This window comes from Arvicola amphibius, chromosome 5, assembly GCF_903992535.2.
Source record: "Arvicola amphibius chromosome 5, mArvAmp1.2, whole genome shotgun sequence".
NCBI classification, from domain to species: domain Eukaryota; kingdom Metazoa; phylum Chordata; class Mammalia; order Rodentia; family Cricetidae; genus Arvicola; species Arvicola amphibius.
The window spans coordinates 12,845,444-12,870,609 of NC_052051.1; the positions used below are offsets into that span (position 1 = coordinate 12,845,444).

A 25,166-nucleotide genomic window follows, 5' to 3' on the forward strand; every position below is an offset into this window, starting at 1 on the left:
GCCTGTTGTTAGAGAATGCTGTGCTATGGGGAGGGAGTGGCTCAGGTCAGAACCAAAGAGGAACTGGTGAAGGCCTTGTGACAGCCCTTCTTGTCCAGCTCTCTGGTCCCTTCTAGATGGCCTCTAATAGCAGCGGAGGCCCTGAGCCTGTGGTAGCATGAAGGGAACGCAGAGCCGGTAGGAAGTGGCTCTATCCCTGATGGGATTCTGACCCACGTCTGGAGTCAGCGGGAGGGGGTGGTGTGGGGAGCAGGCCAGGAAGGACTTTGAGCTCCACCTGCAGGTCTTCCCTCTGTTCTGAACCTCCACAGCCACCTCCACTTCCCCCTCTCCTCTTCCGCAGTGCGGAGAAGTGGGAAACCATTCAAACAGTGAATCCACCAGCCCTTAGAAAGCTGGTCTAGCTGGTTGTGCAGCCAGCCCTTGGCACACGTAGCCAGGACTGAGTGTCAGCCCAAGGAACTCCTTTTCTTATTTGAGAAGACCTTTTGGCCCAGGTCAGTACCACGAGAGCCAGCCTCTGCCTCTCTCCACCTGCCTCGGGTGCTGGCAACTGAGCTAGAAAGGACATGTCCCCTACTTCCTGTCTGTTCAAGCCTCAGCTGGCCTGGGAGTGAAAGATGGCAGTGATCCATGCTCAGGGTGTCTTCTGGGGGGTGCCATGCCTCTTGCTATAGGGAAGCTGTCTCCATGCTCTGGCCAGGCAGGTGTTTCCCTCTTGTTTTGAGATTGGATAGATTGTTAGCAGCTTTCTCAATGCAGCTGAGATCACAAACGTTACCACCAGCTAGGATCAGCATTCTCTAGACTCAGTTGTTCTGGGGGAGGAAGTAAGCATGCCATGTGCTTCCTGTTACCTTGCGCCTGCGCCCTGGTCTCTGGGCAGCTGGGTATACTGTTGTGGTTGAATGATAAGAACACGCTCACCACCCTGCTCACCTGAGTGCTGGGTAGTGCTTGCTGTTCCCCTGGTGCCTGTTCTGACGAGGATATGGTGGTGTCTTCCAGATCGAAGCAAAGCTGAGATGGACTTGAAGGAGCTAAGCGAGTCGGTCCAGCAGTCGGCCCCCGTCCCTCTCATCTCTCCCAAGCGGCAGATTCGGAGCCGGTTCCAGCTCAACCTGGACAAGACCATAGAGAGCTGCAAAGCACAACTAGGTGCGTCCCCTGCCTGCCTGCGCTGTGGGCACTATTCTCCCTCGGAGATGCACCTGGATAGAAGGCGTGGCTTGCTGCGGTCTCACCAGCTGCTGGGGGGCCTCTATTTGGCTGGTTGGAATGACTGTGTTTCTACACCAGAATTATTTCAGATTTGCTAGTTGGTTTTCCTAAAGGGCCTTCAGAATTCCGGCTGAGGAAGCCTGGGAACTTCAGGTGCAAATGTGAAGAAAGCAACCGTTTTCCAAGTTTGCCTGACTTTCCCCCCCAAACTCAGTGATGTCATAACATTGTTCTTGAATGACTCTTATAAGGCCCAAACCTCCCCTCCAGGTGTGTGCCCCCATCTCATCTTCTGGAAGTCTCTGTTTTTTTGTTGGCTGGCCTCCTTCTTTCTTGTCCCAAAGAAGGGACCTTGGGTGGTGGTCCCTGCCCTCTACGGAAGCCTCTAAATGGAGCGATCCTTTTATAGGGATTTGCCTTCTCCGTGGAAGCCAGTCTTCATATAAATAGCTTATGTTCTGGAATACTGATTGAGGTAGCAAATTAATCTGGGGGGACTGAGGAAGAGTGATGGATAGTAGGCCCCAGTAGCAAGGGTCATCTGAGGTGAAGTCTTTGGTGTCAGTGGGTGCCCTGGGTCCTTCAGTGAGAAGGGAGCTGTAATTAGGATTGTCTGGGGATATCACTGAGTTCTAGGCTTTTTAGGATCAAATCTCTGGCTCTTGAGTCTTGACCCCTGTCTTCTAAGGAAATGAGTAATAGTGACAAGCAGAGAAGGGAGGCTTATTCACTGGGGCTGCATTGGGAAGAGGAACAAATACAGAGATCCTAGATAGGATATTTACGTTTAACTAGAAGGCCAGAAGTTTGAGTACCTAAGCAGTCCTGATGAAGATATGATTCTCCCGTTAGTGGTCCATCATTGTCTCAGCTCTTGTGAGGTGTGCTGGCATGCTGTCAGAATGGTGTGAAATCCCTTTCCCACAGACAAGTTTCTCTGGTTGGTGCCAGGCATCAGCCTTACCTTCAGGAAGTCACTGGGGAAATGGCAATTTCGCAGGGACCATTGTTTCAGTAGTGAGATGGTACCAGGGTCCCTGTTAAGGTGTCTGCTGCCAGCAGCATGGCTCTCCCTGCTAGGGTCCTTGTCCCATTAGGACACTTGACAGGTGGGGACTGCAGTCAGCCATTCTGGTGTCGCTTGCAGCCTTCCTTAAAGCTCGATCATTGCTAGTAAGAATTTTCCTCTGAAGGGAAGGGGAGAAAAATGTATAGCACAATAAAAATAATCATAAAAAACCTTTTCCCTCCTTCATTGACCAGCCCCCTCCTGGACCTACCAGACTCTGCTGAGCCCTGTGTCTGGGTTACTCTGGGAGCTGTATAATCAATCCTCAGCTCCATCTTAACAGATGGAAACGCTGAGGCTTAAGAGCGGCTCATTTTCCCAAGGTCCCATAGATAACAGCTCCTGTCCCCAATGCTAGCCTACCAGTAGCACAAGCCTCTGACTGTGCCATCATTCCAGACCTCATGTTTGCGTGGTTGTTGGACCCTGGGGGAGGCAGATACCACACTCCAGCAGTTCTCCTGACCATCCGCCAGTGTCCTGACTCTGTATGGCCCTTGTCCTTCCTGAGTTTTTCTTTGATGTGTACAGATCACGGCAGAGGCCGAGCCATTGCACTGGAGTGAAGGTGGTATGAAGAGTTGATTGGATTTTCATTCTTTTGGGTTTATTTGTCCTTATTTATCTCTGCCTGAGCTGGAAGCATGCATCAGGTGTGCGTGACACCTGCTATTCTGTCTCCTTAGCTGGGAGACATGCACAGGTGTGCTTTCCTCTTGCCCCCTTTTGTGAGCGGAAGGGACAGTGCATTCAGATGAGCGAGCCCTTGAGGCTCTGCCGCAGCTCAGGGAGCCAGCTGGAGGGCTGGGCACCCGGTCATCTGGAGACCTGCCCCCCACCTAAGGGGTGCAGCAGATTCTGCCCTTGCCAACTGCTGCTTGCTCCTCACACCCCAGCATCCCTGAAAGGCTGGTTCCTGTGCTCTTTGCACAGAAGCTACCACCTTGAGGCCTATGTGGAAATTCTTCCCTTGTGACCCGGGGAGAGAATTTTAATTTTTTTAAAAAAGGCAAAAAGACAATGCATACAGGCAAGCCAGTGCTGCCCAGATGGGAAGTGTGAGGGCAGACGGGCTGCTCAGTCCATGCTCAGCAGCTAAGGCTCTGACCTTCTGGAGCCCTAGACACAGGTAGAAGCCTGCCTGTTCACACTTCTTAGGAGTGCTTGGTCAGGATCCCGGGCTTGTTTGCTTTCCAGTGGATTTTCTTTGTGACTAGATGCTTGGCTTCTCTGGACCCTCATACCTCTGCACCAGAGTTGCAGACTGAACTTAAACCTGGCCATCCATTGGTCCCCCCCTTACTTTCTTTGGGTTTTGATCACCCCCCCAAGTCCTCTTCCTTGTTGCCCCCACCAAGATGGTGATGCCACTTGAACGACACTCCTGTCTTTATTGCGTGGCTCAGCTGTGTTTTCTTTTCTACCTCAGGCATCAATGAGATCTCCGAGGACGTTTACACAGCCGTGGAGCACAGCGATTCAGAGGACTCCGAAAAGTCAGAGAGCAGCGACAGTGAGTACGTCAGCGACGAGGAACAGAAGCCCAAGAATGAGCCGGAGGACCCCGAAGAAAAAGAGGGGAGTCGGGTGGACAAAGACGCCCCTGCCGTTAAAAAAAAGCCCAAACCCACAAACCCGGTGGAGGTCAAAGAGGAAGCGAAAAGTAACTCGCCAGCCAGCGAGAAGGCAGAGCCTGCACCCGCCAAGGACAAGGCCAGCCCTGAGCCCGAGAAGGACTCAGAGAAAGCAAAGCCATCGCCTCACCCTACAAAGGACAAGCTGAAGGGGAAAGATGACACGGATTCCCCCACAGTGCATTTGGGCTTGGACTCAGACTCAGAGAGTGAACTTGTCATAGACTTAGGAGAAGATCCTTCTGGGCGGGAGGGTCGCAAAAACAAGAAGGAGCCCAAGGTACCATCACCTAAGCAGGATGGTAAGTCACATACACAGTCCCCAGTTGGTGACTTTTGTTTAGTGTTTGTTGGCATGTGAGGATCAAACTCAGGACCTTGTGTGTGGTAGGCAAGTGCTCTACCATTGAACTATTATTACACTTTGAGTTTGCGTGGTTGCGAAGCCCAGTGTGGCAGGGAGTATCTCGGTCCCCAGCTGGCACAGCCAGAGCCATGCATGACCTGCACATGGGTCTGCTCCATCCTCAACACAGAGATGAGTCCACTGTCACTTGTAGCTGCTTCTTGTGAAGTTCATTTTAGCCTTAGGTCTGCCTGCTTAAGGCTTTATGTCATTCAATTTGACCTTGAATTATATAGCCAAGGATGACCTTGAGCTTTGGATTCTTCTGCCTCTACCCCCCATGTGACAGGCCACTAAGCCCAATTTTAAGGTGCTGGTGCCTGAACCCATGGCCTCGGAACCTGTCTGAGCTACACGCCCCATCTAGGTAACCGCCTTTTACAACATTCAGACATTTGGGTTGGGCTTAGGGGTCAAGGCTCTCAGTAGAAAGATCTAGATTCATTGTCCCCTCTTCTCGTGCCCTGCATGTGTATTTTCTTCTTAGGAGAGGAATCCGTTAGTCATGGTACCAAGGCTTCTTGGGGCATTGAAAGTGGAAGAGACCTTAGTTGGCACCCACTGGACAGTCTGTTCTTTGTACCCAAGCCCTGGGATTCTCAGTAATTCTTTGTCTTTTGCATTGAAAGTGGTCTAGGTGCAACTCTTACCTTTAGCTACTAGATGGCAGGAGCACTTGCCCATCAAACAAGCCTTTCCCTAGTGGGCAAAACCTTCCTGCCTGAGGACCATAGCCTGAATCTTTTCTGGCTTGTTGCTATTGTGATGAGCACCATAGGCAAGCACCCTCTGCTGTCTGCATGCTGGCAACCTCTCCAAAAGGGCTTGAGCAACAGCAAGGTTTTGGCTGGGCAGGTGGGTGGCCAGAACACTCCTACAACAGCATTTAGCCAGGGCCCAGAATGACATCACTTAAATACACCTTACAGGGTAGCCACCAAGCTGGGTGTCCTTCTTGAGGGACACCTAGCTAGGTGTCATTTTGGACTGTGCTTAGTTTCTGACAGGAGCCAATTTCTCATTGTAACCCAGGAGCAAGGTATGAATCTGTCCCCCCCCCCCACACACACACACATATTCTTGTAGCCTGGTGGCCCATGTTGTCTTGCTGTGCCGAGAACCTTTTCTCTGTTGGATGCCCAGCTGGGCAGCTTGGAACCTCAGCTCTTAATCAAGACAGATTTATTGACCAAGGAAGAGAACCCAGTAGTGGTGACACACTCCTATAATACCAGCACTTGGGAGGCAGAGGCAGGCCGATCTGTGAGTTCGAGGCTGACCGAGGAAGGGAGACTGAGATACCTGTGATAGGGAGGAGCAAGGTGGAGAAGGCAGAGCATGCTCGAGCTAATGCGTAGGCCTGTTGAAGCCCTCAGAAGTCTATCTGGGGTGGGAAGGAGGTAGCAAGCAGTCCTGTTACTGCTCGGTCGGCGTAGCTTCCTCCATGTGAGGATTGTGTTCCTGTGACATGGAGAATCTCCCGCTCTTTTTAAAGAGGCTGTGAGTGTGTGTGTGCGTGTGCGCACGTGTGAGTGTGTGTGCGTGTGAGAGGGAGAGAGAGAGATAGAGAGAGAGAGAGAGAGAGAGAGAGAGAGAGAGAGAGAGAGAGAGAGAGAGAGAGAGAGAGAGAGAGAGAACGATTTACGTCATTATTCATGGTGGCAAGTGTCTTTACCCACTGAGTCATCTTTCCAGCCCCGAAATACACCTTTTGATTGACTTGCCTTCTGCCCTGGCTTTGGGGAAAGGTTTTATATGCAAATATGTACTAAGGTAGGCCTGGTGACATAAACTTTTAATCCCAGGCGGGAGAATTAGGAGTTCAAGGTCACCCTTGGCTCCATCAGACCCTGTCTCAAACCAAACAAAACAGAGTTTCCATTTTGGTTGTGAGCTTCCTGGCAGTGAGAGCAAAAAGGGAAGCATAGTTCCTAACAGAATTCATAGTTTTAAAAGATCAAAAGCATTCTAGCAGAACTATTCCTGGTTTTGATGTCTAAGGGAAACTTCTGTTTTTTGGTGTTTTTTTTTTTTTTAAATTTTAGAGACAGGGTATCTCTGTAGTTTTTAGTGCCTGTCCTGGAACTAGCTCTTGTAAACCAGGCTGGCCTCGAACTCACAGAGATCCGCCTGCCTCTGCCTCCTGAGTTCTGGGATTAAAGGCGTGCACCACCACTACCGCCCGGCTAAGGGAAACTTCTGTAGACCCAGAAAACTTAGTGCATGGTAGAAGGTGGAGTTAAAGATGGTTCTAGGATACAACATGATCAGAGCAGCTTTCCAAGGCTTGAGGCAAACTTACTAATGTAAACCAGAGTCCACGCGATGCTCCACGCTCCACAGATGTAAGGTGGATCCTCTTTGTTGGAGGCAGTCTACAGCCGTGTTCTGGTCCTGAAGTGAAGGGTTCATGGACCGCAGCCACTCTTCTACCCCGGAGTTGGGGCAGAGGCAGATGAAGACCCAGTGCTCACACCGGGAACTCCCTGACTACCCACCGTTTGGGCGTTCCCATCATCCCAGGGCCGTTAGTTGTCTTTATAAATGCAAAACTCTGACCTCTGGCTCCTTAATTTAATGGGGCTACTAGGCAATCTGCATTTCTTTAGAGTGATGGGTCTGCACTCCCAGCTCTCTAGGACAAACAGATTTCCAGAGCTATCTAACCACCCCACCCCAAACACCGGGATTCTCCCCATTGAAGAAACTATTGAAGAAATTCCTGGAATTTGTCCCCTTGAGGAAATTTTGTACTCTTGATAGCCCCAAGCCATAGCCCGAGGAAACTCTCCCAGAGCACTCTTGGCCTGAGCTCTTGTCTCTGCTACAGTTTTCCTTTGGGAAGAGACTGCTATCAAGTAGATGCTCCTCAAAAGCACCTCAAAAACCCCTGTCCTGAGAGAAGAGCTGACCTTTTCTGAGCCAATACAAGTGAGCCAGGCTAGCTAGTAGCAGTGATAATAACATTTATGTCTCTGGCAGAAACACAGGCCGCCACAGGCAGCAGTTTCTTCACGTTGGATCCCTTGTTGGGTACTACATCTGTAGAATGGCCAGGTTCAGAGTTGCTTCCGGACCTAGGGCAGACGGAATGTATGTGGTGTCTTGTCAGGTCAGCCAAGAGGGCCAGCCAGACCCCGCGGCTTCCTCACCAGTTTGACTGAATGCTGGTCTCCAGAGGAGCTCCGTGCTCACCAGACAGGAAGCCATCTCAGAGGACCCAAAAGCCTGTTTAGGTCCTGTCCGGAATAACCGACGTGTTTTTCGGGGTGATCTGAGCCTAAAAGGGCAAGCTTCGTCCTCACGAAATGCCAAGGAGTGTGGGCTATGATGGCAACCCCACCACCACCACCTTTGCTTGTTGTGTGTTTTCTGAGCATCCTGGGTGGGGTGGAGTGCAAGCTGACACCTCTACAACTGCTGGATCCCCTTCATAAATGAGCTCAGAACCCTAGCTCTGACTCGTTTTCCAGAAGCTTCTCCACTGACTTCCCATTGTGCTGATCCTCCCATCCTGATCACCGTCTTTGTCCACCTCCAGACGTATGTCATTAAGTCCAGGTAGCACACAGATGGTTGGTGTCCCACCATGAGCTACATCCATAGCCCCTGACATAAGGCTTTTAAAGCAACTCTTACGGGAAAAAAAAATCTGTTGAAGGCTTAAACTTAGTCAAGTCAATAGTCATTACAGGATAAGAAATCTAGTATTGTGTGCTACCCATGGAGGGCCATGGCAGAAACATCTCAAAGCAAGCTGAAACTGGGCCAGAAGTTCAGACTGAATGTGTTGGGGGAAAGTTCTCAGACCTGGGGCTGAATTCCTTTGTTAAATGTCTCTTGGCTGCCCCTCCCAGAGACTTTGTCTAGGATGAAAGTAGATTAGGTGGTTTTTTTTTTTTTTTTTTTTTAAAACAGTTGATAATCAGGGCCACCTAGTCTTGGAGTCCACGCCCTGTTATCTTTCTAGCCCAAGGGTTTCTCATCCACCTGGTGGACGGCTCCTCGGCTGGGCTCTCCCCATCTTCACAGTTGTACCACTGGTTATTGCTCCAAACGGGGCTGGTTATTGCCCTCTTTTCTTCCCCTAGAAGATTTACCACGTCTTGATCTGGGATGTGCGATGTGCGCTTGCTCTCAATAAGGCGTACCTCCAAGCTGACAGAGGCTGTGCTCGTCCTTGGGCCTCCAAGGGGCTTTCTGAATTCCTTCAGTAGCCTGCCTATACTGGGTTTGACCCAGAACTAGCCAATGGCGTGAAGTCCCTGCTCATAAATCCAATCTAGTTTCTGCTTGCTTCCACGCCTGCCTGGCCGCACCTATAGGTAAACCGGCACAGTCTACCGCGGCTGGCAACCAGTCTCCCCCAGAGACGCCAGTGCTCACCCGCTCGGCCACCCAAGCACCCGCGGCTGGCGTCACTGTGGCCGCCACCACCAGCACAATGTCTACCGTCACAGTCACAGCTCCAGCCACCGCCGTCACAGGAAGCCCAGTGAAGAAGCAGAGGCCGCTGTTACCGAAGGAGACTGCCCCGGCCGTGCAGCGGGTCGTGTGGAACTCATCAAGTAAGTTTCAAACGTCCTCCCAAAGGTGGCATATGCAGAAGATACAACGCCAGCAGCAGCAACAGCAGCAGCAACAGCAGAGCCAGCAGCAGAGCCAGCAGCAGCAACCTCACTCTTCCCAGGGGACAAGATATCAGACCAGACAGGCTGTGAAAGGTACCTCGCCCCCTTCTGTTCTCTGTGGCGCCCACCCCCTTTTTGCCACATCAACAGGAGACAAACCACCCTGTTTAATTTTTTTCCTCCCTGATTCCTCTGTGTCATGGTCATTGCGGGCCTTACCCATTTCATATGGTGTTATTTTTATTTTTTTTTTTTAAACTGGCTTGCTATTTACTATTCACTTGGATTTTTGTTTTGTTTCAGATGTTTATTTTTCCATTTTATAAATGATACACAAGTCTCGTCCTTACGGAGGGGACAGAATACACATGAAGAACTTTGACTGCTGAATGTGGGCCCATTCGCTGTTCATGTCATTGCTCACCCTTCTGTGATTGTGAAAATCCTTTCCCAGTGCATGCATATACACACGTTTTTATATCGTATACTATTATACCATTAAATATTACTTTCTTTTTTTTTTTTTTAAAGCAAAAATGGTACCACTCTTGTTTTTTCCCCCCTCCCACCCATCAGCATGTTTTAGAGGTCTGTCTGTGTCTTATTCTTTTGGACTGCTGCATAGTATTTTCGGATTTATTGAAAACATCCCCTTGCTAGTAGACATTTAGAATGCTTTCAGGATTTTCCCCCTGGTATAAACTATGCTGCAATGAATACATCTTTGTGTAATATGTCTTGTGAGCGTGAATGAAGCCCTAGTCCTTTCGGGGGGAAGTTTGTAGAGGATGTGAAGTGGGTAGGTGACGAAGGTTCCTTTAAAGAAACTCGTGCTCTGTTCCGTGTAGAAGGTGAGCCAGACTCATTGCAACCGCAGCTGCACGGTCGACTCTCCCCTCAGTGCTGGGCGCCTATCCCTGGCCTACGGCTGATGGGCTAAACCCATTTTGTGGGTCTGGACAGCATCAGTGAACCCAGATTCTGGAGCAATAATCTGGGCCCGGTTTCTTTGGGGAGAGGAACTTCCTCCACACCCACCCTTTCTCCGATGCTCCCCCCATCCAAGCTCGCCCCAGTGAGGAACTGTCACTGAACTGGTGTGAGGCCCATCCCAGGGACACCTACAGGGATTCACGACTGCTTTGGTGGAAAAAGCCTGAAGAACTGGGCAGGTCAAGACTGAGCTAGGTTGATGCTGGGCATAGAAGTGTGTAGAGCCAGCTTGAGATTGGGACTGCCCCTGGTTGGATTCTGTCTCTATAAAGGATGCCCCTGCCAGTGAAATAGGTAGGCAAGCACTCAGACCGGGTGGCAGTACAGTCCTCAGCTTTCAGCTCGTCGCTCCTGTGTTGGATTTGGTAAAGTTTATTTCAGCTGGTAAGGGCTGGTTTTAATCAGCAGTACACTGCCGCCCCATAAAGTGTCTGGGACAGATTCTACCACGGGCCTTGTGGTCGGTTGGGCCACACTTTGACTGGTAAAGCACTCCTGTACCACCCGTTCATTAATATGGCTAAGCATTGGTTTTGATCACCCATGACATACCACACTTCTCGCCACAGTGGCGGGGACTGACTTCAGTGAACTGTGATCCTGTTGTGCCACCTTGTAGAGTGATAGGTGTTGATTTTAATGACTACTGTGTACTGTTGGACTTTGGAAGTCATGGGTGTAGTTTAGACTTAGAACGCCTACCCAGTATGCCCAAGGCCCTGGGTTAAGTTCCCAGTCCTGCAAACCTACAAAAGTGTCAAGGACTGAGATTTTAACAAGTGATGGAATATTCCTCCCCTCAATGAAAGTGGTGGGGAGTGACTTTAATTAATAGAACCTGGTACTGTCCCCGTGAGAAAGGAGCCCAGCAGGACCTGTGCAGGGGTAGTTGGCAGGGAGCAGCTGAGAGGAAGGGAATTTAAACACTGGAATGAGAGCAGAAGGGTTTGTGTGTGAAATGGTCTGGTTTTGCCCATGAGCAGCCAGACTGATTCTTACAATTGCATAGAGATGGGGAGTCCGTGGCCCCGTATCTTCAGACATTGGCTGTGTCCAACTGTGTGTGTTTTGGTAACCTGGCTCTTCGAGGCTGGATTAAGTCACCTACACAGTACAGCCTTGAGCTCTCAATGTTTGCATTCGCTTTGTAGTCCAAGGTTAGGGCCTACTCGAGCAAAGAGTGCAAGAGTCTGGCTCCAGCTTGGTCAAGGTGAGACACTGGCGTTCATAGTGCGAAACTTGGCTTTGGTTACGCGAAGAGTTCCCTTTCTTACCCCCGCTGTGTGCCGGGGTGCGCTTCCCCGCATAGGTAGGGTGACTGGACCCTTTGCTTTTGTAGCTGTCCAGCAGAAGGAGGTCACCCAGAGCCCATCGACTTCCACCATCACGCTGGTGACCAGCACTCAGCCAGCAGCTCTGGTCAGCAGTTCCGGCTCCGCAAGCACCCTGGCGTCTGCCATCAATGCCGACCTGCCCATCGCCACTGCCTCAGCCGACGTGGCCGCAGATATTGCCAAGTACACCAGCAAAGTGAGTGGGGTGGTGCCTGGCTGTGGTGGGCTTCTTGGGGCCAGGACCTTGGTCCTTTGCTCAAAGGCTAAGTTGCTGGCTTTGCAGGAGGGTCTCTAAGGCCGATTTTGCATTTGGGTTTCAAGTTAGTTCATCTATTTCTTGTTTTTTCACATTCTGACAGTGGTCAAACTAGGGTTTAGAACAGACCATGCAAGCATCCCACCGTCAAGTTGTATTCTCAGCGTTATTCTTTATCTTGAGACAGGGTCCTCCTCTGTAGCCGAGGCTGGCTTTGCTAAGCATCTGGGGTTGCAGATTTGCTACCATGCCCCTGCCCACCTTAGGTTAGTTCTTGCTTTCTCCTGGGGAGATGTGAACAGGTGTCTATTTAATGCCACAAAAGGCACCAATGACAGACCAGAGAAACAGCTCCTGCTAAGTGGACCTGTGAGTTTATAAAGGCTAGGCATGGGACTGGGAGTGATTCAGGCCTAACTGCTTCATTCCAAAGACGGCAAGGATGAAGAAGTCACCTCCCCGGACTCTGATGCTCACCCGGCAGGTGGTGAAGCTGTGGAAGTCTCTCCCCAGGTTTTTTTTTTTTTTGGTTTTTCGAGACAGGGTTTCCCTGTAGTTTCTAGAGCCTGTCCTGGAACTAGCTCTTGTAGATCAGGCTGGCCTCGAACTCAGAGATCCGCCTGCCTCTGCCTCCCGAGTGCTGGGATTAAAGGCATGCGCCACCACCGCCCGGCTCTCCCCAGTTTTATATAACCTCAGGGCCTGTGACTTCTGTAACTTTGCGAAGCCTGGAAGCCTGGCTGAAACACTTCCCCGCCAGGGCACCGGGCCAGTCTTAGCTGCCAGAGGGCTGGGTTTAAAGTGCCTACGATGCAGGCACGGTGTATCACCGCATCTCCAGCTGCTCGTTCAGGACGGACGTGAAAGCAGTGGAGTGAGGCACTGTCCTGTGATCAGCTGACCGAGGGCCTGCTTGCTGGGAGAAGGCATGCGGAGCCAAAGTGAGAGACTTCCGTGTGGCACCAGCAAGGTGAGATGCCAGGAACCAGGCGGGCCTGGGCTTCCTGGGTCTTCCCTGCAAGTCATCCACTCTCTAGGACACAGTCCTTGCTGGTGGCCTGGCCGTTGCCTACTGTGTGTGAACTTGACCCAGTCCCTCTTGACTGGCCAAGGCTTGTATGATCAGGGCACACGGAGACCTCTGCATGGCCTGCAGGTAGATAAGTGACATTGACCCCCAGGGTTCCAGCTGCACTGGTGATTGGCAGGAATGATGCCTGGGGAGGGAGGCACTTGGTCCTTCATGGCCAAGCTAGTGCATGCTAGCCAGTTGCCTGCTTATTGGACGTATTGCTGCCGGTAATTTCATAGCTAATGAGAACTACTTCCCTATTTAGTAAATTACTGTGTGAGCAAGAACAGTTTGTGTTTTCACTAATGAGGAAATGAGTGTTTAGTAATTAGTGAGTAAGTAGTTCAAGTTATAGAGGGGCAGGTGAAAAGGGTGGAGAACACCGTGTTACCTACCTTCCTTCTCTCTCTCTCTCTCTGGAGGGGCCTTGTTTATTATTTCTTTTTTATTGGCACAGAGTTTTGCTGTGTAGCTCAACCTGGTCTCCAGTTCTTTGTAAATATCCACGTGGGGGGAGGTTGTGTGAAGGTGTGAGAGACAGAAAGGGAGACTTACATACAGATGGGCAAACTGAGGTCTTCAGGGTGGCTCTGCCACAGCTCCTGCGACTAGTTGAATTCTTTCACCCTCTTCAAAGGCCCTTCTGACAGCCAATATGAAGAATGGCTTGTTTGGGGAGATATTTTCTTTACAATTGTAAAATTGAACATAGCGACATTTGGAGGGACATGATTGATGAACCAGCCTGTCCTGGGGAGGCCTTTGTGTATTTGGGCAAAGGGGCATCATTATTAATGTCGGCCTTTGCTGTGTTTATAAGTGAGAGTCAGTTAAGCATCATGTTAGTGATGGGTTGGCTTGACTATTCAGCTTTCTATCTCTCTTTTGGATTTTTGTTTTTGTTTTTTGAGACAGGGTTTCTCTGTGTATCCCTGGATGTCTAGGAACTTGCTCTGTAGACCAGGCTGGCCTTGAATTCACAGAGATCTCTCTGCCTCTGCCTCCAGAGCTCTGGGATTAAAGGCATGCACCAACCTTTTTTTTTTTTTTTTTTTTTTTTTTTTTAATGTGGTGGGCAAGGTAGAGGGAGGAACTCAGGAGGATGGATGATTGGCCTCCGTGGAAGCCCAGGGTATGTGCCGGCAGCATGGGCAGAGGTAAATAGGAGTGTACATCCCAACACATAGTTCATTCATTTGACAGTCATTTTGCATTACTGTTTTTGTCCTTGGTGGTAATTAAGCAATGACATGTTCATTAGCATATTTTTCTGTGAAACAGGTCCCCCCCCCCTTGTTTTGTTTTTTGAGACAGGGCTTCTCTGTGTAGTCCTGGCTGTCCTGGAACTTGCTCTGTAGACCAGGTTGCCCTTGAACTCAGAGATCAGCCTGCCTCTACCTCCTGAGTCCTGGGATGAAAGGTTTAAAGGCTGTGCCACCACCGAGTTTTCACTCTTTTTTAAAGTACACACTGTCTGGCACGAGGGTTTTTTAATGCATGGTCACCCTGGCCCAGCCAGCCTTCCCCTGGCCTTCTCATTCCATCGATGCGTGTACCCCACACTCAGGCACTGTTGTTCCTGCTACCTGGGAGGAGTCTCTGAGAGAAATGGGAGTACCAGAGGTGGGCTGGAGAGATGTATGAGAGGTAAAGAGCAGTGGCTGCAGCTGGTCTGTGTTGGTGCACGCCTTTAATCCCAGTGAGTTCAAGGCCAGCCTGGCCTACTGGCCTAGTGAGTTCTAGGACAGGCTCCAAAGCTACACAGAGAATCTGGAAGGAAGAAGGGAAGGAGGGAGGGAGGGAGGGAGGGAGGGAGGGAGGGAGGGAGGTAAGGGGGAAGGAAGGAAGGAAGGAAGGAAGGAAGGAAGGGAGGGAGGGAAAAAGAAGCAAGAAGCACGGGCTGCTCTTCCAAAGGTCCTAAGTCCAATTCCCAGCAGCAACATAGTGGGTCACAACCATCTGTAATGAGATCTGGTGTCCTTGTCTGGTGTACAAGCATATATGCAGGCAGAACACTGTAAACGTAGTGAATAAATCTAAAACAATATGATACAAAAGAATACCAGAGGCACAAGTACACTTTGTGCGCCTTCCCACTGGGGGCGGGCCAACAGCTAAGGGCTCCCAGCCTCCTTCCTCTCTGCTCAGGAGGCGCCAGCACTCAGGTAGGAGGCAGAAGGGACATTACACATACATTAATTGGTATGTATCTGAGTTTGGCTGCTTCATGAAACTTAGAAAGCGTAAGAGTCTTTGACCATGGTCCCTAAGGCCCAGGTGTGGAGTGATTGGCATTTCTGCCACCGGTCCAGAGCATACAAATCCATGGAAACATAAAGTGGATAAATGGTTCCCAGGGACCTAGATGAAGTAGGTGGGGGGTAATAGGGATGTTGGGGGTCATGCTGGCTAGTGTTAAGTCATCTTGACACAAATTATAGTCATCCAGGAAGAGTGAACCTCAACTGAGAAAATGCCTCCATAACTTTAGAATCCAGGCAAGCCTCTAGGATATTTTCTTAATCAGTGATTGATGGGGAGGGTCCAGCCCATTGTGAGTGGTGCTACCCCTGAGCTGGTGGTTCTGGGTTCTATAAGAAAGCAGGCTAAGGTGATAACAGAGGTTAAGAGCACTAACTGCTCTCCCAGAGGTCTTGAATTCAATTCCCAGCATCTCACATGGTAGTTTACAACTGTCTGTAGTGGGATCTGGCATGCAAGCATACATGCAGGCAGAATATTGTATACATAATAAACAAACAAATAAAATCTTTTTTAAGAAAAGAAAGCAAGCAGAAAAAAGCAGGCTGAGCAAGCCAGTAAGCTGCACTCCTCCATGGCCTGGGCATCAGCTCCTGCATCCAGGTTCCTGCCCTGCTGGAGGTTTGTCCTGCCATCCTTTGATGATGACGTGTACTGTGGAAATGTACTCAAACCCTTTCCTCCCCAAGTGGCTTTGGTCGTGGTGGTTTCGTCACAGCAATGGTGACCCTAAGACAGTGAAGACTAAGGGGAGAGTGGGGTCCTCTTCTGTGTGTGTGATGAAAATGTTCCAGAATTGCTTATACTGTTGAAGGTATAACTCCAGACATGCTAAAAGCTGTTGTGTGTGTATGCGAGTTGGCATACAGCCACTGAAGCTAGCACCTCGAAGCCAGCAGATTGTGCCCTGTAGCTGGTGATGCAGATGATGTATTAATTATATCTCATTAAAATACTCTTGGGTTCAGCAGGATGGTTCAGTGGGTAAAGGTTGTGCAAGTGTGGCCTGACTTTGATCCCTGGACCTCATGTTAACGTGGAAGGAGAGACAAAAAAAGTTGTCCTCTGGCCTACACTCCTGCTACACACACACACACACACACACACACACATTCTTTTTGGTTTTTCGAGACAGGGTTTCCCTGTACTTTCTCGAGTCTGTCCTGGAACTAGCTCTGGTAGACCAAGCTGGCCTTGAACTCAGAGATCCACTTGCCTCTGCCTCCGGAGTGCTGGGATTAAAGGCGTGCGCCACTACCGCCCGGCCCACACACACACTTCTAACAATAACTTTAAAAGAGTGATCTTGGGGGGGGGGGAAATGGAGATGTGGCTTAGTTGCTAGAGTGCTTGTCATGTGCATTAACATCTGGACTCAGCCCTACTAGTGAATTTAAAAACTGGGTGTGGCCAGGGGCTCAGCGTCATCAGCTACGTAGTGAAGTTGACCAGATGGATGCATGGGACCCTGACCAAAAAAAAGAAACTGTAATTTTTATTTATTTTAAATTTTGTTTTTAAGTTTTTTAAAAAAGGAACTTCACGCAACAAAAACAAAAATAGTCTCTTCCTTAAACCTGCTGTGTTGGCTCAACAAGACACACCTGGGGGTGGAGTTTGGCCTCTAAAAGGGACCCTAGGTGGCTTCCACATTGTTTGCAGGGTTTCTCAGCTCAGCAAGGGGCTGGCCCGGTACACTGTAGGTCACTTAGTAGCCTCTTTGGCTTTCACCCCTGGATGCTAGAACTAGTCTGTTCTGCTGTCAGCCATCTTGACAGACTAAAGTGCCCAGGTCTTGGGAGGGACACTGTACCCCAGACTTCATTAGCGTCACGTTTGCTTTCCTGTCTCCTGCCAAAAGCCACAGAGAACCCTCCTCCCCCTCACATAAGGCTTCTGTTTTTATCTTTTCAGATGATGGATGCCATAAAAGGGACAATGACAGAAATCTACAACGATCTCTCCAAAAACACCACCGGAAGCACAATAGCTGAGGTTAGTGGCTCCTGGGGAACCCCCAGCAGTTTGGTGCTCGAGCCAGGGCCATGGGAACTGGACTGGAACCCCTCTGGGGGCACTGGCTCTAGGCACATGGCTTGTTCTTTGGCTGTGAGCATCGGTGGGGCGGTTCATTAAGCAGGTGGCTAGGGAGACTAGTCCTGCTTCCTGCCTACATCCTGTTATATCAGTGAGACTGGACAACAGCTTTGGTGTGTGTGTGATCAGTCCTATAGAGGGTTCCGTTTGCTCCCCAGGGTCAAACTCAGGTAATCAGGTTTGGCACCGGGTTCCCTTATGGGCCGGGTTCTCTCAGTAGCCCTGTTTTCATGTGGTTTAAAGAATCATGATGCTTATTAAGTTTTTGATGTATTATTTGGTTTTACCTCTTGCAAAATTTTGTGGGCGGGGGCTTGATCTACTTGCTTTGGCTTTCAGAACCAGGATATTCAAGGGTTTGTGTGTCTTTGTGTGTGTGTGTGTGTGTGTGTGTGAGTGTGAGAGTGTGACCCCCTTCTCTCCTACCACACAACCCACGACCTGAGCTGTGGGACAGTGGGCTCAGAGCCAGGCTGCCAGGCAGAGCTCCGGGACAGACCTGAGGGGGACCAGCTGCCACGGATGGTGTCTTAGGCTCCGGTGTCCTCCCTGCAGATTCGAAGGCTGAGGATCGAGATTGAGAAGCTGCAGTGGCTGCACCAGCAGGAGCTTGCTGAGATGAAGCACAACCTAGGTGAGTCCCAGGCAGCGGGAGCCACTGGCTGCCTTGAGATTGGGCCCAGATGTGAACAGGGCTTCCGTAGACTGTACCTGGAGTTGGGGAGAGCACAGTCCTCAGGGGTCTGGGTGGGGGGAGGGATCACTTGTAAGATCACTTGTAGGGATCTTAGCCATAAGTGCCTTACCAGCTGAGCCACTTTGGTGGCCCTTGTCTTTTTAATTCAAGAAGAGCTTATGAGGAATTGAGGGCTGTTCCATTTACATTCTATGTAAGATTTACTTGTAATGTTAATTCTGACTGCAGTAGAAAAAGGAGAGGAATTTTCTGGGAATGGGTGGTTTGATAGTTGCCCCATTAGCAACGTGATCAACCCCATTGTTCCCTGGCAGGGTCATCTGGTGTCTCAAGACAAGTTGTGTTCAAATGCCTTTGTTATCTGTATTATCTGTGCCTCAGTTTCCTCGTGAAGCAGGACGGTAGAGCTTATCCTTGGGAGTATACTACCTTTGTTACTAACGTGCTTAGAACCACACTCGCACACAGTAGGTGCTGTCTACGTGTTTGATTGACAGAAAAAAGTAAATAAATTGAGAGCGAATGAGTATCAGTTGAAATTGTTTGAAGAGCTTGTGGAATTCCTGCAGCTTGAAGTTACTCGGGATGACATCACTGGGGCTCCTGTTACCTACATACCGGGCAAGTCACTGACAGTGTGACAGGTCATCAGACTTGAATGATGACGTCCCAGCTGAATGACTGGCCCAGGGTCACCATGCTAGATTGGGCCGGTGTGAACCTAGGGGTCTGATGCCCAGCGTGCTGCGCTGGGTCAGGTGACGTAGCTGGTGTCCTCATCCTCCAGAGCTGACCATGGCGGAGATGCGGCAGAGCTTGGAGCAGGAGCGGGATCGGCTCATTGCCGAGGTGAAGAAGCAGCTGGAGCTGGAGAAACAGCAGGCAGTAGATGAGACCAAGAAGAAGCAGTGGTGTGCCAACTGCAAGAAGGAGGCCATCTTCTACTGCTGCTGGAACACTAGCTACTGCGACTACCCCTGCCAGCAGGCCCACTGGCCTGAGCACATGAAGTCCTGTACCCAGTCAGGTACCTATGGGGGCCTTCCAGGGAGGCTGCGGGGTGGGCTTTTGCCACCTATGCTTGCCAACGACTGTTAGCTCCGATACACAAGAAATGCAGTCATGGGGTTACATGTCAGACCTGGCACAGGGTCTGCTGTCTCCAGCAGCCGGCATGGCAGGGCTTTTGACCAGGTGATCTGGCCCCCAAAAGTCAACGGTCCTGGCATCGAGAACCTCGGTTCTTTGGGGTAATAATAATCCACAGCCTTAAACAGGATGCAGTCCCAATTCTCAGGTTAAGGAAGAAGTGTTTGTTGGCTGGGAAACGATTCGCTGTTAGACTGCCACAATAGTCATCTCCTGGGCCTGGAGCCACCAGGCGCCGCCACCTGTCGGCATTTTCAGTGGTTTTAAGTTGTATGGTTAGAGTTTACAGCAATGTGACTGGGGTATCCGCAGCCATGTTAGGCGATGTGCAACTTTCTTTGTGGCATGGTGAGGTCTGTGTCTTTAATCCCTCCATGCCTTTCTGTTCACCTGGAAGCTCTGTGCCCCTCTCAAAGGATGCCAGTCTCTGACACTCTCCCTCAGAAACAAGGTTGCTGGCCTGAGGCAGATCTAAGCCTAAATGAAGACCAGAAGCTCCTCCCCTTGAGGAGCGGGGATGTCACAGCCTGGCTCCACACAAGCTTCCTTTGCTTGGAAAACAAGTTCTCAGAAAAATGATTTAGAATCTGAATTGCTAAATATTAAAAGATCTATTTTCGAATGAAGTTGGGAACTCTGGCTTTTAGAAAACCACGGCCCATGCCAGATCTCTAGGCGGGGGCTGGGAAGGATGGAACAAGCCGTGGGGTCCTCGAGGTGTGGCGCAGGTTTAAAGCTGGGCTCCAAGTGAACCTTGAAACCATCACACACGGCTTGAAGCATCCTCGTGAGCTCTCTTTCTCATTGGTCCCTAGCTACTGCCCCTCAGCAGGAAGCAGATGCTGAGGCGAGCACAGACACAGGAAATAAGTCATCCCAGAGCAGCTCCTCCAATGCACAGTCGACACCGTCAGAAACGACCAGTGCCTCCAAAGAGAAGGAGACATCGGCGGAGAAGGGCAAGGAGAGCTCGGTGAGGACCCTGCACCAAGGATCCTCTCTGTATCTGCCACTCCCGAATGTTCCTGGCGCTCTAGGCTCTTTCTGGCCAGTATGCTCTAGATTCCAATGACACACAAGAATGTGGAAAGCCTGGGTGATGTTGGGGGACCCTTCAGCTGTTCTGTAGGGTCCCTCAAAATTCAGAAGGGGTGCCTACTAAGACCTTTTGCAGGGGTGAAATCTATGTCCCTTTCACTGAGCCTGGAAGCCATCGGCCACCTGTCCCGGTGGAGAACTAGATGTTTGGCTGATGTGAACAAGGATCTGCTTATTTTAAAGTCACTTGAGATTTAAGTGTCCCTTGTGGTCCAGCATAGCACCGGACCAGAGGGACACAGCTGCTTGCTGTCCGAGGGGTATATGATAACAGTTGAATACACAGGCTGTATATTATTTTACATCATTGCTTACACATTTAACTGTGTATTTCAAGAGACCAGATCATTAGATGGTCAGTCAAAACCTTATTGACGTCACAGGTAGTGTGTCACCTATTAAGAGGCTAGCATGAAATTAAATTAAAACAAATTGGTACCATTTTGGGCAGTATATACCTTCTTTGCAGACAGGTACTGGGTAGGTCTATGAGTGGAGCTTTGGAAGCAGTCAGTGTTCTAGGAGCAAAGACAGTAGGGATAAATGGGACGTCATTCATATGCCTTGATCTGGCCATTTTAATTTGAGCGTAAGATGTGTGGCCCTTCTATCTGTTATTGTCTGGTCACCAGATAGAGGCCTCTTAAGGTGTCTTGGGGGGCAGTAGTGAGCCCTCCTATGATTCCCTGAGGTTCTATGGTCCCATCTTTCTGTTTGTTTGTATTTCTAGACCCTGGATCTTTCTGGCTCCAGAGAGACGCCCTCCTCCATTCTCCTGGGTTCCAACCAAGGCTCTGGTATGTCGCCCTCTGGTGGGCAGATGGTGTTTTATATTTCACTTGGTCAAGTTGGGGGAAGTCAAAGACTTGGGATCTTTTGGGGTACCTTGGATGGGTTTGGGTAGGGGTAGGTATGGCTAGGCAAGGTGTTATCTGGGTGCCTTGCCTCCTTTGTATTGGTTACCTGTGTATATTGTATTTACTGAGAGCACCCTTCTCCGGGATACAGGGTCTCTGAGGTTCTCAGGCCATGTTTGATTCATGGAGACCCTCAAAGCCTTTAGTGATGAAGATGATGATGAGTAGAGCCTCCCCTGGGATGCCCTGCTAGCCGTTGTGAGCATCTTTTCTTGTGGAGTTTGAGCTACCTTTCCTTCCTGGGAGTCTTGGGTGTCTTTTCCCACATTCTTCTGAGCGTGTTCCCAGAGTTTAGAGCCATGGCTTCCTTCTCAACAACAAACGGAGGTTCTCTCCTGTCTTGGCTCCAAGATCTTTCAGTCTGCTGATTTTTCTTTAGCTGAAAACCAAAAGTTAATGTTTTATTTCCGCACAGTGAGTGTAGACAGAGGATGGTTGCTCAAGGAAGTGGCTTGGAGGAGTTGGAGAAAGATATAAACTCACTAACTTCGTTGGTTTGGGTTTTGTTTGGTTGGTTGGTTTTTGGTTTTTTTTTTTTTTTGCTTTTTGAGGCAAGGTTTCTTTGTGCCACCCTGGCTGTTTTGGGACTTGCTCTGTAGACCAGGCTAGCCTTGAACTCGGAGATCTGCCTGCCTCTGCCTCCAGAGTGCTGGGATTAAAGGCTTGTGCTTTTTTTTTTTTTTTTTAAACTTGCAAATTTGGGATGTGACAGAATTGAAGACTGCTGGTGGACAAAGCAGCCCCTCTCATCAGTATCTCCTTCAGTTACTCATGTTGCTGAGCTCAGAGGGCTCTGTCATTCCGCGATGTCATTAACATGAAAATCATTTCGAATTCTGGTCTTTGGTCTCATGATCCTCCTGCCTCAGCCTCCTGGATGCTGGGGTAATGGGCCTGTGCCACTTTGCCTGCCCTGAGTTCTGCTCTTCACAAAGACAAAATGGACGGTGTTCTAACTGTTTGGTGTCTTAGTATGGAACACTTTTAAAATCATGTTTGAAGAGGCGCCTTAATGGATTTTCTACTTTTTAGTGTTGATATTTAAGTAAAAATAGAGTGTGAAATAAAAGCAGTTCATTGGGTGCACACCTAATCCCAGCACTAAGGAGTCAGAAGCAGACAGATCTCTGTGAGGGCGAGGCCAGCCTGGTCTACAGAGTGAAGCTGCCTCAAATATAAACATGCAAAGGAGCCCATTGAATTAAGATAAAGAGGATTGGAGCTGGGACTCTGGGATGCTGTAGGGGGGAGTTAGAACCCTGAAGTGACAGTTAGGGGTGACCTTGGGTCCCCACTGGGGATCTGCTAGAGGATTCCTCCCAGGCAGCCACACTTTTTTTGCAGAAGTCTGTGTGCTCTCTGACAGCTGTGCCAAGTCACAGACCAAACAGCCACGTGCATGGTGCATGGCAGTGTGCCAGCAAACCCTGGTTTGCAGGAGTGGCTGCCTGCTTGGGCCCTAGGGTTCCCTTTGCCTCCCCTCTGACCTGGAGCATCTTGGGTCAGAGGGAGTGGGAAAAATAACTCTGAATGGAGAGGAGGCCTTCCTTCAAGGGCGTTTGGGAGGGGATGGTAAGCAGAGCCCCAAGGAGGCACTGCCCTGCCATGTCACGTTGTCCCTAGCCTCTCTGAGAAAGCAGCTGCTGTGATTCTCAGGGTTCACAGGACTTGACTTAGACACCCAGGTTGCTCAGCTGGTGGTGTCAGGCCTGGGGCATCCGTGCGAGTGTTCCTTTCGTAGTATGCCAGATGCAGTGGGTAGCCCCCACAAAATTGCTGTCAGTGGAAGCCAGAGGTGGTTGCCCAGGCTGTCCTGGGTGACCTTGTTTTATCCAATCCCAGCACTCCTTCCCGTCCCTCCCTGCCTCCAGCTTTGTCTCCCTGGCCCTCCTTTCTATCAGAAACCCTGACAATGGAACCCAGGCTCCCAGGTATGCACACCTGGAAAAAACCCAGCTTTCCATGTTTCCTCAGCTGCACCTGAGCCTCCAGAGCTCAGTGGGAGAACACTACCCGTGGGAACAAACTCCTCCCATGACAGACAGTCTTGGTCACCCCGGCACAGTTCCTCACCTGCTTGACCTCCTTATTAGGTCCCTAACATGACCCCCTGATTCCCTACTCCATAATAGCAGCTTCTCAAGTTCTTATCCTCTGTCAGACCAGCCTGGCCCTCCTCCTGTCTCCGCATCTGTTGGAGTATCGGGCTTGGGCGAGGTCCTCTACAGGGCACAGCATCTCCCTGCCTTGGTCAGCCAGGGTGACACCGTGCATCTGACCTGCCCTTCTGTTCCTGTCCGTGGCAGCTGAGCTGTCAACTTTACCTGCATTTCCTCCACTCCACGCCCCACATTTCTTGTAGAAAAATTCCACAACAAGAGCTCTGGTCAGGTCTGTGTTGTCCATCCTGGAAATAGATATCAGACCTTGGAGCTCGTGTGATTAAGGAATGGGATTGGACTTTTATTATTATTTTTTATATAGTCGAAATAGTAATTCTCTTAGGTTATGGATTAAGCAGCACAACTTGAAAGCTATCGACTCAGCTTTCCCAGCCTAGGCAAAGCCCCTCCCTGGTACCCTGCCTCCACCATCTCCCTTCTCACAGCCCAGGTGTCCTCTCCTAGTGCCCTGCCTCCATCTCCCTTCTCATGGTCCTCAGCTCTCTTAGTTGGCTTCTATTTTGGCGTGTCACTATTGTCTCCAGATGAAGCCATTCACCCAGCTGTAGTGGCTCAGGCCTTTAATCTCAGCACTCAGGAGGCAGAGGCAGGCCTGGTCTACATAATGAGTTGCAGGTCAGCCTGAACTACATAGTGAGATGCCGCCATCTTGAAAAAAACCTGAAGGGGCGTTGACAAGCAAGGACATTTGAAAGTCTAAATGCTGTGAGTTTTATTGTTATTTTCATTCTCTTTTCTCTTAAAGTTCTGGGCACATATGCAGTGCTCGGGAGAGCCCTCATAGACTGGCCTACGCCAGACTGGTGCTTTCCTCTCTGAGCCCCAACCTAGCTGACGTGTGTCCAGACAGGTGGAGATTTCCAAACAAGCCTGGTCTCCAGTCTAGGGTAAAGAACGAGGCAGGGGCAATGGAGAGGTGGCTCAGTGGGTACAAACACGAAGGGCTGGGTTCTCCACCCATGTGAAAAGCCTGGTGAGAGAGCATGCACCTGTAATTCCAGTGCCACAGCCCAGAGATCTCTGCGACTCACTGGCCAGGCACAAACTTTAGTGAGAGACCCCGTCCTTAAAACAACCTCATAAATAAATAAATAGAGATGGAGAAATGATTGAGGAAGGCATTCATTATTATCTCTGGCCTCCACATTCACATAGAGCCCCCCCCCCCCCGCACTTCTCACCCCCACAAACTCCTCAAGAGCAGGATGGAGAGGAGGAGAGGGGAATTTCCTGGCAGTGAGCGCTGGGAGGTCGGGAGCAAGCACTGTGCAGAAAACAGCCTGAAGCCTCCTTGCTTTCCTCTCTCCCCACTGACACCATCTGTGCTGATGGCGCCTATCAGAACAGGAAGATCACTCACTTTGCTCCTAGGTCTTTTAAAAGACTTATTATGCCTGCAGCGTGCCTCCTGTATGTCTGCCTGGCGGCCAGGAGAGGGCACCAGATCTCATTACAGGTGGTTGTGAGCCACCAAGTGAGTGTTGGGAACTGAACTCAAAACCGCTAGAACAGTCAGTGCTCTTAACCTCTGAGCCACCTCAGCAGATCCCGCTCCTCACTCTTGACACATCAGTTAGTGCCAGCTCTCGGTCCTGGAGTAGCTGTCGATGACGTATCTTGGAGGAGGGAGAAAGGAAGTGGTCCTGAGCTGTGTGTCTTCCGTCTGGCCTCAGTGTGGGCATGGAGGGGTCTGTTGGGACGGAAATGTTAGGAGGGGCACTGTCTTCCCCAGTAGGTGGACATGGGTTTCTGTCTGTCCTTTAGACTTGATGGCCTTTTGTGTAGTATTGGGGATTGTGTTCAGGGCTTCATGCATGCTGGGCAAACCGTGGAGCCAAATCTCGGCAGCAGTTTGTACTCAAAGAGTTTTAAGCAGAATGTCCTTGCATATGAGCACAGAGACTAGACTAGAGCTGGCAAGTGTCTTCTACTCGGCTCCACTGCCGCACTGGCCCTTTGGGACTTCCCCAGACCTGCATTCTGGCCTGTCTTTAGACTTTATCTGTGGGCTTCCCCTCCCGCTTCCTGATTTCTGAGATCGTTACTGTATGTGGCCCTACCACCCCCAGCTTGGTGAGCCTACCTATTCCCAGTCTCCGGAGAAGCCGTCTTTTCTTGGCCACTCACCTCCTTCCTGTCACTCCATC

At 50.2% G+C, this 25,166-nt stretch overlaps 1 protein-coding gene across 22 annotated transcripts in view; it reads left to right on the forward strand.

Annotated features, from left to right (window-relative positions):
- Window positions 1–25,166, forward strand: part of Zmynd8 (zinc finger MYND-type containing 8) — a 97,143-nt gene that overhangs the window by 68,173 nt on the left and 3,804 nt on the right. For 14 of the 22 annotated variants that reach the window (XM_038329440.1, XM_038329443.1, XM_038329425.1 and 11 more), the window contains 9 exons: window positions 1,009–1,158; window positions 3,720–4,226; window positions 8,656–9,054; window positions 11,294–11,484; window positions 16,793–16,873; window positions 17,531–17,609; window positions 18,460–18,699; window positions 19,637–19,794; window positions 20,650–20,716. In XM_038329440.1, the coding sequence (XP_038185368.1) occupies window positions 1,009–1,158; window positions 3,720–4,226; window positions 8,656–9,054; window positions 11,294–11,484; window positions 16,793–16,873; window positions 17,531–17,609; window positions 18,460–18,699; window positions 19,637–19,794; window positions 20,650–20,716 (1,872 nt within the window). The other 8 variants (XM_038329446.1, XM_038329447.1, XM_038329442.1 and 5 more) reach the window with 3 other exon arrangements.